We start from the raw sequence: 18,373 nt of genomic DNA on the forward strand, positions 1-18,373 counted from the left end.
CGTATAGTTCCCGTTTCTGTGGGATTTCAGGGATAAAAAGCCTATCTTTTCATTCTGGGTCTTCAGCTATTACTTTTCATTATAATCAGTTCAATAGTATTTGCGTGAAAGAGTAACAAATATCCATCCTCACAAACTTTCGCATTTATAATATTGAAATTGATAGGAAATTGTTGTCATTAGGTCCTTTTACAATCTGAGTCATTTCAATGTGGACGCAAAGGCGCGTTTCATACGTTTGATATTTCGCGCCCGCCGTCGCAACCGCGCTAGGCTCGCAGTGTGGACCTGCACTAATAAGAACAGGATAATCGATTAACACTTTTGTATATAAAAATTATCGTATGTCCAAATTATCAGTATTTATTATCCAATACATAAAAATTCTCTTGCCACGGTGTTTGGCTGTTAGCGGGTAGGTCAGACCATCGCATCGGACATCTTTTCATACCCCTAAGTGATAAGAGTAAGGCAGAACAACGTTTGCCGGGACAGACCTATAATATTTCCCCTTCAGGTTTAAGTATTAACAGTTACAAATAATCCGATCCAGCTTCTTGCGTGTGCTGTACAAATTCTTCCTCAACTTATAAACTATCTGGTCTGCTATTTCATCACTTGCGTCAGATAGTTCAGTTTTAATCCCTCGCTTAATTTCATCAAACGTCGCATCAGGAATACCATCTTCTATGACTTCTTTCTCTTCTATATTCTTATTAACCAATATATCGTGAAGGTCTTTAGCAAAGTCTTGTAAGAACACTTCTAAAGTTGCTTTGACAGTTTCCATGTCGTCTGATGTAAGGTTATTATGTTGTAGTTTCACATATTCTGCCATCATGTTTTTGAAGTTAGTCGTGTAAGTTAGGACGTTGGCATCTCTGTCGTTGTCTTCAACACTGGGTGTTATCTCTGTTGTTCCTTCATCTTGATCTGTGACTGGGAGCCCTGTTGTAGTTAATAGTGTTGCTAGTAGGATTATTAGCCCTGTAATAAAATATATTTGTATTTAATTACTAGCGGTCCGCCCCGGCTTCGCCCGTGGTACATATTAAGTTTTCTCTACATAAAAACCATCCTCGTACTTCAAGGAATATAATAAAAAAAGAATTATCGAAATCGGTTCAGCCGTTCTCGAGTTATGCGCTTACCAACACATTTTGCGATTCATTTTTATATATAAGACTAGCGGTCCGCCCCGGCTTCGCCCGTGGTACATATTTACGTTTTCTCTACATAAGCACCATCCTCGTACTTCAAGGAATATAATAAAAAAAGAATTATCGAAATCGGTCCACCAGTTCTCGAGTTATGCGCTTACCAACACATTTTGCGATTCATTTTTATATATAAGAAGATTATTATCGTAAGAGACTGCGAATTTTTATTTGTTTTTACATTAAAAAAAGAACAATGTACTAAAAACGAAATCGAACTACATATTACTTAAATGCTTTATTTGTTTTATAGACTGTCAATAATGAGCTTTTACTAAATGTTTGTCGAACTGAAATGTTTTTACCGAAATCATTTTGTTTTTGAATACACTGCAAAATTTTGCTCTTATATCGTTACTTTGGACAGATACATTTTCTGAGAACATTTACTATGGTAATGTATATTTTTTTACACCAAAGTAGAGACTTCAACGAACAAAAGGCCCCCGACTTTTTGCAAAAAGCTGATACTTTGATGATTGAAAATTAGGTGATTTTTTATATTAATTTAACGAAAATTTAAGTTTTAGATTTTAATTGTGATAGTAAATTCAAGAACTTCTGCACCGATTTTCATTCTGTTTTCACTTATGAATAGCGTGGTTTAAAAGATTTAGTATCTATAAGGTAAAGGCTCCTAATACGGCGGTAGTCAAAATCGCTTCCTAATACGGTGGTATTTCTATTTTCGACTTTTATTCCTGTTTTATTAATTTTAAATACACCAAAACGTAAACTATTCATTCCAAATTTATTACTCCATGACTTAACTAACGTTTGCAAGTATAGCACATAGACAACACAACAAGATCAATCAATCTGTGTAACGGCATCGACATGAGAGGTGTTTCCATACAAACGCGAAACAACAAAAGTAAGTACACTAATATTTATAAACTAAGTTTTTCGTATTAAGAAGCCGTTCAAGTTTGTATATGTATTGTTTATTGCATTTTCCTACTATTACACTCACTATTTAAATAGCTTGTTTCATATTTGTAAGTCATTTTCTACCCAAAAAATAAGAAATAAAATACCGCCGTAATACGATCCAAATTTTATAGATTAATCCTAATACGGTGGCATAACTCCGAAATAGGAAAAATACTGGGCATGTTTAATCTATACAAATATTATAAAGAGGAAAGGTTTGATTTTTTGTTTGTTTGTTTGTTTGTATGAATTGAATAGGCTCCGAAACTACTTTGCAGATTTGAAAAATTCTTTCACTGTTGGAAAGCTACATCATTTCTGAGTGACATAGGCTAGGTTTTATCCCGGAAATCCCGCGGGAACGGGAACTATGCGGGTTTTTTTTTGAAAACGCGGGCGAAGCCGCAGGCGGAAAGCTAGTTGTTTATAACTTTCATTTTATTTACTTATTGAATTAATTCCAAGATTAGTTGAAATAATTATTAATCTGATAAATTAGAAACCATATTCTGCGGTATGTGTTCTTAATTAGAAATCCAGTTAAATATGAAAACGGTTGAGTACAAAATGTTTGTTTCTTAGAAGGGGTAAAAATAGGAAGGTGTATTTTAATGTATCACAAATCATTTATTTTGTATAACTGTTGATTTGAGTTTTACACATCTGAGCCAAAAAACTGTTATCATTTGATTAAGCATTTACATTCTCTTGTTTATCGAATTTTTGATGGGTCAGAATTAGGATTATTAAAAACACGAGTAGTTTTCCTATTACGGTGGTAGATATTTCCAGGTAACTCTGTATTAGGTTATATGATCTCCTATTACGGCCCTAATATAATAATAGAACTTAAAATTACCAGATTTAGGGTTGCGTAAATAAATAAGAAGTTTTGTGTCTTTTTTTGTGGATTCTTATTTGATATGCGTGGTTTTTTTTTTCGATAAAACTAAAAGCATAAATGAAACACATTAAAAGTGAATCAACGTAATCAAACCAATGGTCAATGAATAAAAAACTTACAATTTACTTTACTAACACATTCCTATTATTTAACAAATATTATTTGTACGGAACTTCAATGAATATAATTTCTGACCCTCCGTATTAGGAGCCGCCTACCGCAGTATTAGGCTCTGACCAAAATCATACCTCCGTATTAGGGAAAATCGACCTGACTATTTAAATATTTTTTTAAAATAAGAAATATCATGAAAATAAACATAGACTCAACAGCAATACAAAATTTAAGTTCCACTTTTAACGATAAAGTGGTTTGGCACCTTTAGAAAGACTTACAAATGCTTATTTTTGATACTTACTTTCAAATGTTGCGAAATACCTCCGTATTAGGTGCTTTTACCTTATCATTTGTTTAGTTTTAGAAAACATGGGCTGAAAGTATTAATAATTTAGGAACAGCTGATATTAAATACAAATAACTTACACATTGTAACCACACAACGTGATGAAGAGACGCTTCAAGGAGCCACAATGAGGCAATTTTATAATTCAGACACTTTGCTAAAGAATCGCGGTATGCAAGAGTGAGATATTTTTGTTTATAGCTGGACAGTAAAATAGTGAACTCTATGCAATAAAAACATCTACCTACATTTATGAATTTTTCAAAAAATAAAATGTAAAACATATGTCTAATCATAGACAAAAGAATAGAAATTTTTTATAATTAATATAAATAGTGCATTTTTTTAAAAAGACGTAGGTACTAAACATTTTTGAAAATTTTTTTTTTTCAATTTTTTTTTCTTTATTGTCAATTCTAGCCTATTATTTATATCAATATACAAAAGAAAAAGATAAATAAAGCTGTTTCATTTTCATGTTATACTATTTTATTGCTTCAAAAATTAAAGTGTCACATTATTGCATAATACGATCCTTTCAATTTGTGTTCTTAAGCAACTAACAACTAACTGCGCATTGCGACTAAATATGTTATATTTATAATACCGGAAATGTATAATGTCTATACCTTAATAGGTCTACACAGAACAAGCAGCCTCGCCGCTCGCGAAGCAATTGCTCAATGCTTGCAGCCTCGCGAAGAATCTACCCTAGATTCTACCAATAGATTTTACCAATAATGCGCGAGGATGTCTAGCGAGGATCGTTTTTGTAAATCTTATACATATATATAAAAATGAATCGCAAAATGTGTTGGTAAGCGCATAACATGAGAACGGCTGAACCGATTTCGATAATTCTTTTTTTATTATATTCCTTGAAGTACGAGGATGGTTTTTATGTAGAGAAAACGTAAATATGTACCACGGGCGAAGCCGGGGCGGACCGCTAGTAACCAATAGTATTGTTACTGCAAACTTCAAATTATATGAAGGGATATGATTGGCGGTAAAGCATCCTTATAGGGGTGCAAAAATTTGTAATTTTTCGATTAGAATCGACACTCGACACATCGATATCAATAATTATTGTGGAAATAAAACCCAAACCAATGTTCTTATAAATCTTATCCTACTTTATACTCACTACCTATTATTATAAACGTCAAATTGAGCAAAAAAATTCATCTTAGTTTCCAGGCACTTCGAGGCCGAGATTCATAGATCGCATTTTAACTTTACTTTGATGGAAAGATCTACTTTCACACAAAAATATATTTCTTAGTCGTGTCAAGCTCATCTTTACTTTCCAGAAACTATACTTTACTTAGTAAAGGCTAAGGAGTCGATAATCATGACTTTGGTCTCAAAGTAAACTTTACATGACTATGCGTATAAATCATGTAGGCCTTCATTTTAAACCAATTTCCTAGAACAGAAACACATTTTATTATGGTTGGGTTATAGATCGAAACGTCTTGTCGATTTGAGTGACATTTTTTTTTTGTTGATGTGTTGATCGTTGCATCGTTTCGTTTGTCTTATAACATTATTATTTATTATATTTTTCTGACGAATTTTGCTGTGTCTACCGGTTTTTGATATTTCTACTATAATCTTCCTACATAATGTTTTTTTTTTCTAAACATTTAATTTTTGATATAAAATAATAATGTTATTATTATACATATATTTTTATGGAAATATAACTTAATTTAATAATATTATGTTCTCAAAAACATAAATTATACGTATAACGTAACAGTTACACGTCTTACCCTGTACCTACTTTACTTTGGGGCCGTACTTTTCTAAGGAAAGTCAAGCAATTGTCTCTGAAATTAAATATGTTGAAAGTAAACTTCGTTCATACAAAGTTTACTTTGTGAAGACTCTTTTGCTCTAAAGTAAAGTCACGATTGTGAATCTGGGCCTCGGAAAGCTAGTACAGAATATAACAGACGAAGCTAGGTGGATCACTAGTATATACCCTAATAGTTAATTCTACATCATACTAATAAATAAGCGTGAAAGTAAGAATGTATGAATGTTAATTTGTTAATCTGTCTATTTAATTGTTACACGAAAACTACTGAAAGGGTTTTGATGATGCTTGTCTGTGATAATATAGCTTATGTACCTTAATAACACATAAGTTATAGAAATACTTGCAAGCCCGCGAGTGAAACCGCGCGGCACAGCTAGCTAGCTGCTATTATAACTTTTACCAAAGACATTGAAGAAACAATACATTTCATTACACTTTTATTTTAATGTTTGAACCCGGGTCGCCTAACTAGTTATATATCATTAGGTACCTACGTCCTACCTACATAGACCTATATGGCCCTGAATCTATTTGCTAGGAATTTAGTCCTAGCAAATAGATTCAGAGCCATACTTATTAACTCCATAAAGTAAACCATTGTTAGAATATCAATCATTCTATTAGCATATAATTGCTGTTATATGAAAAACATAAAATATCTACAAGTTCGTATTTTTACCGTTTCTAAGAATTTTTATTACGCATGGCAATAGAATATTGCGACGGTGTTATTTTCGATAGCAATCCTTGAAAAGCTGTTTACATAATACGATTTTGTAAACAATTACGTTAAAATTTACCAAAAAGGAAAAAAAACATATTGAAAGGGAGTAGATACGGCTAGATTTTTACATCGTGCTCCCAGAATTTCGTTGTTTTAAGGTGTTGACAGCTGGTAGACTATTCAGGCTGCTTTTTTTTCGCTTCGAAATGCGTAATTTTTGTGAAAACGGCCAATTTTTATTGTCCGTGTTACAAGCTTTGACTGCAACATAGAAAATTAAAAAAAATGGCTTAAAATTTTGATGCGCATTACGCTTCTCTAGTGAGTGGTCTGTTTTCTGTTTTTCTTAGTTTTCCTACGACGACCGTGGCTATTCTTTTGAACTTTTGATACTTTCTTACGATCGGCCTTTGCTTTTATTTTGGACCCTTTGGACGCTTTGCGATAATTTTTTACTGGTGCACTATGACCACGAACTACAAGTGCTGGATCTGGTAGGATCCTCATGATTTTAGTTCGGATGAGAAGCAATATATAAAACGGTCACTACATTCCTGCGAAGTGGCTCACATGTGGAATTTACCAAGACTTGTGCGTGAGTTTGGCACGCGAGAGTAGGTAATATGTGGCATTTGCTGTGAAGCAAGGGCTCATTCAAAAGGAAAAACTTTGCGGAATCCACCATGAAAATTGAATACACACCAAACTTAACTGTTGGCTCTTTTGTTCATTACAAGGGAAAGTGTAAGGATTCTCGATAGATTAGATAGATTATAGATTTTTGCATAGGTCAAGTCAATTGAGATTTGTTTGAAAATACAAAAATAGGATTGCCCACAATCTTACGCAATGTTACGCGAATAAATGGCCTGTTGAGAAAGTTATTTGGGAAGATGGGACAAGATATGGAAACCAATGCTTGTCCGGAGTTAGCGTCGTTGACTGGTACAGAGACTGCCGAGATGTGGTGCTCTATTTGTTATCTAAACAAGAGAAGAAAGGTGGCCCAGGCAAGATAATGCAGATAGACCAACGCAAATTTGGAAAGATAAAGCACACTGAAGCTAAAATGTGGTTTAGATTACGCTTTTTTACAAGTAAATAAAGTTGACTAAGTACGTTTTAAAATCATTGAATTCCTCATCCATTAAGACAAAACGTTTGGTACAAGAGTCCACAAACAAAACAAAATTTATATCAAATATCAACGGTTCCCTTAACATTAATTGCACGAAATCCTGTAACTCCGCATATATAGCCCTCCTTGCTGCGTCCGCGAAAACTGTCTCTATTCGAGCCACTAACACTTGTAACCCTTTAATCATTGCTATCACTTCGATTGTGGCGAATTTCTCTTCAGAACTATAGTTGTAACGAGTCGCCTGGAGAAAAACAAATATTTTTAAAGTGAAACTTTTATTACATCGTCTCAAACTTTTTGGTCTGTGTAACGCATGTCGCATGACGGTCGAACCATACGATAATTATCGTACAAATACGATAATTTTGTGCCTAAGTTTCACTTTTACCGTGGTTTCATAAAACCACACAACATTTTTTTATTTTGAATTTCAGTAGCATAATTTTGAATAATTTCATCACAAATTCTATTAAAATCCAATAATTTAAATTTTGAAGTTTTAGATTTTCGAACTTTGGGGTGAAAAGACTTTGAAGTGATAAAAGAAGCCAGTTTTATAACTTTGTGAATTTATTTGTGTGCTACACTAGTAGTATCTGCCACTCCCCATCCTCCCCACTTCCATCCTCCCCTCTCCCCACCCATCCTCCCCTCTACAAGCCCATCCTCCGCTCAACCCGCCCATCCTCCGCTCAACCCGCCCATCCTCCCCGCACCCCACTCATCCTCCCCTCTCCCCACCCATCCTCCCACATCCTCCCCATCCTCCCCTCTCCCCACTCATCCTCCCCTCTCCCCACCCATCCTCCCCTCTACAAGCCCATCCTCCGCTCTACCCGCCCATCCTCCCCGCACCCCACTCATCCTCCCCTCTCCCCACCCATCCTCCCACATCCTCCCCTCTCCCCAACCATCCTCCCTCTCCCCACCTCATCCTCCCCTCTCCCCACCCATCCTCCCCTCTACAAGCCCCGCACCCCACTCATCCTCCCCTCTCCCCACCCATCCTCCCACATCCTCCCCTCTCCCCAACCATCCTCCCTCTCCCCACCTCATCCTCCCCTCTCCCCACCTCATCCTCCCCTCTCCCCACCCATCCTCCCCGTCCTCCCCTCCCCCACTCATCCTCCCCTCTACCCACCCATCCTCCCCTCTTCCCACCCATCCTCCCCTATCCCCACTCATCCTCTCATACTCCTCAGCGTCAGGCGGACACCTCGGGTTAGTAGCATGATCTGTAGGATGCAATAACTTCCAAGAACAAAGTTCAGTTAATACTGAACACCAAGATGAGAGGAGTTGTAAGCCGCGCAAGCACAAATCGGCGACTGCACGGTTTTCCGTGTCCGAACCGGCCTCTTTGAATGTTGTTGTCACCTGGAGGAGAAAAATATATAATTAACTAGCGGTCCGCCCCGGCTTCACCCTACCTACATGTTTAAACTATCCTATCTCTCAAGTTGGATCTAACTGCACATGGTGTGCGAATTTTATTATAATCGGTTAAGTGGTATAGGAGTCCATTGAGGACAAACATTGTGACACGAGATTTATATATATTAATTAAGATAGTAGAGCCATTTTAATAGGCAACATTTGACAGTTCAACAAAATTCAACAACGTAACCTAGTAACGACGACATAGAATAATATTTTATTTCGTTTTGTTAGAACTGCACATTTGCTTAGCTTTTTTCAATTACGATTACATATTTATAATAATAATGACGATACAAGTAATTTTAAGATATTTTGATTGTATTGATAAAACCATTCTAAACATAATAAACAATTTCTGATTGGAAGAAATGACGTCGCTACAATCCAACTACAATCTGTGCTACAATTTTGTATCAATAAACCTTTTTTTCTTTTTAACTAACAGAGACGTTACTCTAAAAATCGAAATCTGACATCTAGAATCGAATACATTAATTTCTTGTGAATAAAAATCATCATAAATTAATAAATGCGTTGTGTTTTTTTTTAATTATGTAGATACTAATAATTGTCTTAATTTGATCCTTAAATTTACGAAAGAAAGTATATTACTGGGACAGGGGTTCGCCTGATGAATTTTAAAATTGACATGTGTTTCAAGTTCGATTGACAAATGTTTCTAGTCCGTATCGATTAATTCACTTTAATCGATGTTTTTAAGCAGGTTACCTCTCTTCGAAGATAAAATTGATAGACGTCAAATGTTGTCTATTGTGCGCGAGACATACTGAAGGCCACTGGGCCTTACAGAAGATGGCAGTGAAGATTTACGTCTGGAAATGAGTCCCGATAACATAAGGTCTACAGAAGTCTTGGTGCCCCTGATAAAAAACATTTTGAAGAATATACATACAGACTTTTGTAGGGTATATTATGATTGTTTGGGTGACCATGGATTTATCCATAAAAAGGTAAACCATAGCGACCCAGACAATCCCTTCATAGCTCCAGATGGGACACACAACCAGAGAATAGAAGCCCAGCGGCCTCGGCGTCTCGTTTAAAGATTTTGCAGAGACCATTTACATAACAAAGATTTTAGTGGCACAAGTGTGATGCCGGCTGTACACACTCGCCGAGACACACCGAGACAGGCCGAGAACGAGTATGTACATGGTGCATTCGTCTTGTCTCGCTCTCTCGTGTCTCGCCTCGGTTGTCTCGGTTACTGGTCGGTTTTTTGCGCCCGAGTCAAAGGGTCTCGTTGAGTCTCGCGAGGAAAACGAGAGCGAGCATGTACACACTTGTTCAGTTAGTTGCTCGCTGACGTTATTTATGAACGCACGTGTTTCACTATGTGGTCTAATGAACGAGAATTACAGTTTTTGGAGTGTTATCAAACAGAACCTTTTTTATGGAACTTATTTTTTATGGATTTATTTTAAATTGGCCAGAAGGTTCTGCCACCAACTCAGCCAATTGATTTTCCATTGTACTTCTGAAACAAAGAAGCGTTTCTATTGATTCCTTAAAAATACAATAAAATACATTAACTATTCAGGAAGTTTTTATATTTATTTCCCTGTTTCTACTGCGGTGCATGGTAATCATCCACCATCTTCTTTTTCTAAGAATAATCGAGAATTTTTTTTTACAGTAAATGTTTAAAAAATTATAATAGCTCACGGCACAAAGACAAATAGCAGCAGCTATTTCTACGTCCATTCTCGTGTAAGTCTTCAGTTCAAATGTTAGAACGAGTGTGTACAGGCATGCTCTCGACGAGAGTCTTTTCGGCCGAGGCTCTCGACGAGAGGCTCTCGACGAGTGTGTACAGCCGCGGTCAAATATTTGTGGCGCAGATCTGTAATTAAAAATATAGAAGATCCGTTTTTTGAAATGATAAAATGTATTAAATATACATATAAAATTTTAAATAAATGATTTAATGATAATTTATTTATTTATATATTATAATCAAAACCACAAATTGTGTGAGTTGTACCTAAATGTTTTTCTTTTTCAAAAACTAGTTTTCCTCACAAAAAAAGGTACTTACCTCCCCACTTCGCGCACGGCGCTTCATTCAGGGCGCACGATTCAAATATTTCTCTTCATTTTTCATTGTTAAGAATTACAAAAACAATTATTCATGTCCGCAGAGAAACAAAAGCAGTTATGAAAAGTCACTACCCGCTAACTATTCGACACCTCATAACACTTGAAATTCCGGAATCACGTCATTGAGTTACTATATTATAGTAGGTACTATCTTCCGCCCGCGGCTTCGCCCGCGTTTTCAAAGAAAAACCCGCATAGTTCCCGTTCCCGTGGGATTTCCGGGATAAAACCTATCCTATGTGTTAATCCAAGTTACCCTCTTTATGTGTGCTAAATTTCATTGTAATCGGTTCAGTAGTATTTGCGTGAAAGAGTAACAAACATTCATACATCCATACATCCATACTTACAAACTTTCGCCTTTTAGTACCTAATAATAGGATTACATAGTAACTCAATGGATCACGTTATAAAATTTAACCAAACCTACTGTATACATATTATTATGTAGTTAAAAGGTATCATTAAATAAACTAATCAAAACAACGTCATCCTTCGAAAATAAAATAATGTACAAAGAAAGCTTGTATAATTTTACTTTGGAATTTTCATTCAAAGGATATAATATACAAACAACAAATTGCAGTACGAATAAAGAATAAATTAGTAAAAGAAATCAAATACCTGAATACAGTCAATGCGTTTTACATTTTGGTTCTTATTAAATGCAACAATGGCAAAAAAATTTCATTGTTCAAGACCTCCAAAGGACGACAAAACAAATTCCAATTTGTGTTCAGCGTAAAAAGCGAAATCTCAGAGATAAGACTTATCGTTGTTGTTTTTGTTACGAACAGCCTAATTTAGACATATTTTATAGACTTGTATTCTCACTATATCACAATACGTTAATTCATAACTAGACATCGGATTATATGCATTTGCATATTTGCATATGCAAATGCATAAAACTCTCTATTTACGGCGTTAGTGCATATTTTAGCCTTTTTCCCCCAATCGTGCATATTTCGTTAAGTAGCGGGAGTTTTGATTGGTTGACTAACCTTTATTAGCCAATCAGAACGCTCAGCGAGTAAACAAACCCTATTCTGGCATGGTAAAATGGCAAAAAATTACAAATTGGGCTCCATTTTAAGTAAATTTTTAGCCTTTCAAAATAGGGCTAGATTACCCTTTTGGGGCTAAAAACTTAAAACACGGGTTGAATTCCAGAAAAGGGCTAGATTTAGCCCGAAAAGGTCTAAGGTGGCAAAACTGGTCTCGCGGGTGACAAATGTCACAAATTTGCGCTCGAAAATTGTATATTGCCACAAAAACTATATATTAATTTTAAGAAAATTTCACTTTTTTTGTACAATCAATGATTAAAATAATTATACTTATAAAAATAAAAAATAATAAAGGTTTTTGATTATGTATTGTGCATATTTTAGGCATATCAGTCGTTTTTAGTGCATATTTCGGCATTTTTTAGTGCATATTTGCATGCATATTTTGGCATTTTGTTAGTGCATATAATCCGATGTCTATTCATAACTAATCATTTGCCATCACAGTTTACCATTTTCTATAATTTTATTTAACTTTTTTTACACTTCCTTTTTATTCTTTTTAATTTTTATCTTACCAGCCAGCTTACCTAATAAGGTATTCGATGAACTTTAAAAATAATTCATTTAAAAACGCTTTAATTAATTTTTTATAAAACCAAAAATATTTTCTAAATAAATATTTAAAAATAGGTATAACGAATTATATGCTTGCTAAAAGAATTAAAACTAAAATTATGTAACATAATAATTTTATATCGCATAGTAAAACGTCGTATAACGTAAAAATCTTGTCGTATCAACTGTCACTGTCAAACTGTAGGCCATTTTGTTTTGTTGATGGATCGTAGTTCGTACATGAGACAATTACTTGTCGAGATCGTGTGATGGTGGATGTTGTGCTTGCGCAGCATATCATGAGCCCATAGTTTAGCGATAAAAGTTTTTAAAGTATTTGTACTTTTACATGTAAATAACTCGCACGTGAACAGTGTAGTGTACAAGTGAAAGTGCAAAACTTGGTGTGGTGTGTTTGCAAAAAATATCTGCATAATCCGACGTCAGGCGGCCCATATTATTTGTACTTGGTAAATATTTTCCTTGTGTTTTATTCATGTATAGTATGAGTATAATATATGATATCTGTGTTCCATAAAACCGTACTGTACCGTAAATTGTACTGGTTCGAAATTAAAAAAATAATAAAGGCGCTAATTTCGCATGAATCGGAATGTTACTGACATACGTAAGCGATAAAATTAGTACATACATAGAACATGTGAGAATTGTTATTTAATGTACACATAAATGCTAATTGCATATATAATAACTGTTTATTTGTTTGTCTCAGCAAATTATGTCAAACTATGCCACAATAACATAATTTCCATATTTAAAAAACACCAAATTAATGTATTTTAAAAATAGAACGTCAATTTGTTTTTAATTAAAGAAGTGCAACTCTTTTGGACAGTTTTTTTAGTAAAATTATATTGCAATAGACTAGTAATTGTCTACAATTTCGTCTAAAATATTTGTGGAATATTGTTAAGAACTAAATAACTATATTATAAGCCTCTTACACTTTTAAAATATTACCAGGACAAGTTTTATAAGAATTTAATGAACAATATGGAAAGATATGATGCAAAAATCAAGAACCAACCACTTCATGATAGAGAAGGTACCATTCATATTTTTATATACCTACTTCATATTATATAAGATAATGAACTGTACTCTGACATTCTTTTCTGTAGAGCATTATGGTTACATCAATAAAAAAACATACAATCTATGAAGCATGATTGAGCTGTTAAGGTTTCAACACTCAATCAAAAAAATTGCGCCCACATTTTCAAAGAAAAACCTGCATAGTTCCCGTTCCCGTGGGATTTCTGGGATAAAACCTACATTTTATTCCTAGTTACCATCTATATTTGTGCTAAATTTCATTGTAATCGGTTCAGTTGTATTTGTGTGAAAGAGTAACAAACATAAACAACATAACTACATCCATATTCACAAACTTTTGCATTTATGATATTAGTAGGATAATATGGTATTTTATGTATTACTTGCAAACCAGTTAACAGCTTCCTAATATAATAATAATCTTTTAAATATATCTTTTATCTACATATTAAATATCAACAAAAATGACTTGCAAAATATATGTAGACTAGCTTTCCGCTCGCGGCTTCGCCCGCGTTTTCAAAGAAAAACCCGTTCCCGTAGGATTTCCGGGATAAAACCTACCCTATGCCCTTTCTCGGGTATCAAAATATCTCCATACCAAATTTCATGCAAATTGGTGCAGTAGTTAAGGCGTGATTGAGTAACAGACAGACAGACAGAGTTACTTTCGCATTTATAATATTAGTATGGATAACTTTAGATAGATGGTTAATAAATTTTTTAATGTATGTTTTATCTGAATTTCTATATCTTATGTGATACTCTGGTACATAAGCTACAAGTATCATTAGGAACTGCTCAGTAGTTTTCACATGACAGAGTGGCGAACACACATCCTATATGTATTTTCCTCCCTTTAAATTGTATCATTGCTATCGACAATAGCGGTACATAGAAAGGAGCCTGTATGCTACCCAGTAAGCTATTTGCTTAACAGATTTGAGTTAAATCGAACAAGGATTTTCATTTACATGAGGACAACACACTTTACGCTACCTTTAAACATTTTTCGATTTTCGAATAATTTCTAGCTATTTTGTTCAAAATAAAATCCTCCAGTGTCGAATATAATACTTAATCTTCTCCATAGATACTGCTTTCCGAATCGGTGGTAAATGTTAAATATATGTATTGACGTTTCAAAAGTGCTTCTCGAAGAAGTCTAATTGAATAAATAAATGTTTGAGTTTGAATAGCATGAAAACAATTATTTCCCTAAGTTATAGGTGTGGTTCTTATAATGTAGTATTTTTTGTATTTATGTGTTAAAAACATTGACATAAATAAAATCCTCCAGTGTCGAATATAATACTTAATCTTCTCCATAGATACTGCTTTCCGAATCGGTGGTAAATGTTAAATATATGTATTGACGTTTCAAAAGTGCTTCTCGAAGAAGTCTAATTGAATAAATAAATGTTTGAGTTTGAATAGCATGAAAACAATTATTTCCCTAAGTTATAGGTGTGGTTCTTATAATGTAGTATTTTTTGTATTTATGTGTTAAAAACATTGACATACTACTGCTCATAATCGCCTATTAAAAGGTCATCAAAAATATATTCAGAGCAGCCTTAATACTTAAAATATTAAACTTCAAATAAGCACCTTATTTCATGGCAGTAATGTTAAAAGTCCATTGTATTGCTTATTAGAAAACTCTGCTTTCTAGATTGAGTGAAGGCAGAGTTTTGCTTCGGACAATTATCGAGTGTCAGTCTTAGTTGGTAATTGTACTTATAATAAAAAATATTGAAATCTTTTCCTCTTTCAGTATGTATATTTATATAATTTAAAGCCCAAATAACAAAAACAGGAAGCTCTATGATGATAAAAGTATGACACATTTTAAAACTACATATATATATGTACATATGTGTATTTTTAAATACATACTGTATGAATTAACTTACAAATTAATCCTACTTATACTATAAATGCCAAAGTTTGTGAGGATGTGTGCCGATTCTAAGACCTACCCGATATGCACACAATTTCATGAGAATCGGTCCAGCCGTTTTGGAAGAGTATGGTAACTAACATTGTGACAGAGGAATTTTATATATTAGAAAAAGAAGATTTTTTATCATCATTGTCTTTGTTTTCCTTGATATTTTTTTGTAATTATAATTATTATATATATATAGTAATGATGTAATTAATATGAGCAGACAATAATAACTCGTTCCAGTTTTCTTATCTATACAATGTCACAGATTTACATAATTTTTATTTCAAAACAGGACAAAATCTGTTTAACAACAGCTATTTTTGTAACTGATAAGTGATATAACCATTTTTGAAGTGAAACTTCTTTAGGCGCGTTGGGAGTAAAATTTCACGGTCGCGTCATGGCAACACCGTCACGTTATGGAGTAAGGCGACGATTTTGGTATCTTGTGCCAAAGAAGTTTTACTTCTGACACGTGTGCTCGACACGCTCTTTTTTTTAAATCAACCCTTTTAAGTTTGAAATAGGGGATGGAATTTTATCTCCAGCTGTCATAAATAAATTTGGAAATAATTCGTTTATTATAATACTTTTATTTATTAAAATAATTAAATTAGATCAATAAAATAATTTCCTAAGCACCAAGGAAGCAATAGGCTTCATAACTTCATTGATATTATTGATATATATTCAGATTGATAGTAACTAAAACTAATCAATAAATAATTACTAAATAATTAATTACTCAAGGACCAGAGAATATGCTTCATTGGTATTGTTTTATTTTAATAACATTTGAGTACTGATCTGTAGAAGTACTGTACTTACCAATTATACCAATTTACAAATAAAGTTTACAAATAAAAGTTACAATATGGAAATAAAACTATTTTAGCACGTTATATTAACATAAACATTATAAGTGTGTAACCCCGTGACCCCGAACTCAATAATATTATGTCTATTCGCCTTGAGAACCGCGTATTCGTGCTAAAACCCGTTTTTCGTACGTAATAAAAAGGAAAACGAATGTGGGAACAGTGGTTCGACGAATGTGTAAATGCACCATTAAAATTTTGTTTTCTATATTTGTGTGAGCATTTAAGAACGTGTAGGAGTCTGTACTATGTATATTTATATTGTGATATTGATGCTACAGTACAGTATATCGTGTTTCATGTGTACGTTTGTGTGAGTGAGCCGATTCCAACATTTGAAGGGAGTTTCCATACTGTTCGATATTTATACTGTGCTATTGATGCTACAAAAAATATCGTGTTCCCGTATGTTGATGCGTATGTTCGTGTGAGTGAGTCATGTCGAACGTTTTGTACTGTTCATTATTTATACTGTGGTGTTGATGTTACATTAAATATCATGTTCCAATATCACAATGCAGGTGTCGAATGTATCATAGTGATAACAACACGGATGAAGACAATGAGTCGGCAGAATTTGGAATAAGATAAAAAAAAACAGATGACTTAAATTCGATCTTATAGTTTGTCATTAATCGTATTAAATTATGATCAATAACTTTTGATCTTTTTATGAGTCATTTTATGACTGCCACACGCTATAGTACACCTGATAGGTCCACCTGTATAATTGTATATGTACACACATCAACAAAGTCTAGGATATCTGGTATTTCATTAAATATAACAATATCTATAGAGAATTTTGTGATATTGTAAATGGAAGAATTATAGCTCAACTAGATTTCCGCCCGCGGCTTCGCCCGCGTTTGCAAAGGATAATCCGCATAGTTCCCGTTCCCGTGGGATTTCCGGGATAAAAACTATCCTATGTGTTAATCCAAGTTACCCTCTATATGTGTGCTAAATTTCATTGTAATCGGTTCAGTAGTTTTTACGTGAAAGAGTAACAAACATCCATACATCCATACATCCTTACAAACTTTCGCCTTTATAATATATATTAGATATTAGATATAGGGTCTTTAATAAAGAAAAAAGCAATTCATGACTTTTTAATTTTCATCGAAAATATTAATTTTTCCCACCAAGGTGGAAACTTGGCCAGTAAAGATCTTCATTTCTTGTCAGCAAACTATACAGTTTGACTACAATTAGCCATTTTTAGGGCTCCGTAGTCCGACAAGGAACCCTTTTAAGATCGTTCAGTCCGTCCGTCCTAGTCTGTCACAGCACAATATATTCTACGTTTATGGATCGATTTGCATGAATCTTGGTTCAAGGATACTTTGAATATGGATCTCAATTTTATTTTCCAAAAATTGTACAACAAATCCCTGGACCTATATACCTATACCTACGACAGACCTTGGGTATACCATAACATATTATTTGGCTTACATGATATTTCTACGAATGTTTTGTTATTTGTTGTAGGCATAATTACTAAAAAATAGTTGAGGTACACCTTGGGTAGACCATCCTACTTAATATTATAAATGCCAAAGTTTGAGGATGTGTATGTGTGTGTTTGTTACTCTTTCACGCAAATACTACTGACCCGATAACAATGAAATTAAGCACATATATAGAGGGTAACTTGCCAGGCAACCACGGGGAGAAGGCAAAGAAGCGAGATATTAAATTGAGAAACAGAAGAAAAAACAATTATTAGATTAAGTAGAAGTAATTATATAATACAAATAATTTGGAAAATCCAAAAGTGCACGCCTCATAATTTTTTTTTTAATAAATATTTATTAATTATTATTTTTGTTTATTTAATAACAATTAAACCACATCGAATCAGACCCTGAAAAATGAAAGGGTTCTATACCTGAGCATACTCAAGCGTAAGAGAAAAAAAAAGACTCGATTAGTAAAGTATTTCGGTCGCTATCGTGTTAACAAGAAAAAGGATCCGCACATACAGACACGGACGTCCAAGACAGAACTTTTTTAAACTGTTTTTTAACTAGTTTAAATAACAAAAATGACATCAAAA

At 33.9% G+C, this 18,373-nt stretch overlaps 2 protein-coding genes across 2 annotated transcripts in view; one reads left to right on the forward strand and one right to left on the reverse strand.

Moving 5' to 3' along the window:
- Positions 1-434: 434 nt before the first annotated feature.
- LOC149895536 (uncharacterized) lies at positions 435-3,680 on the reverse strand. The gene is made up of 2 exons (XM_090118987.1): positions 3,598-3,680; positions 435-987 (listed from the first exon to the last, which is right to left on the reverse strand). Exons 1-2 carry the CDS (start codon positions 3,599-3,601, stop codon positions 527-529), a joined length of 465 nt encoding a protein of 154 aa, XP_089975113.1. The 5' UTR covers positions 3,602-3,680; the 3' UTR covers positions 435-526.
- An 8,949-nt stretch (positions 3,681-12,629) lies between these two features.
- LOC149895537 (uncharacterized) overlaps positions 12,630-18,373 on the forward strand; it is a 47,127-nt gene continuing 41,383 nt past the window's right edge. The window contains exon 1 of the mRNA XM_090118811.1: positions 12,630-12,869. The gene's annotated coding sequence lies outside the window, so the exon portion shown is untranslated. The remainder of the gene's footprint in view (positions 12,870-18,373) is intronic.

Source organism: Colias eurytheme, chromosome 31 (genome assembly GCF_061535395.1).
Source record: "Colias eurytheme isolate Ceu_HAF_F1 chromosome 31, ilColEury1 Martin Lab GWU primary, whole genome shotgun sequence".
NCBI lineage: Eukaryota > Metazoa > Arthropoda > Insecta > Lepidoptera > Pieridae > Colias > Colias eurytheme.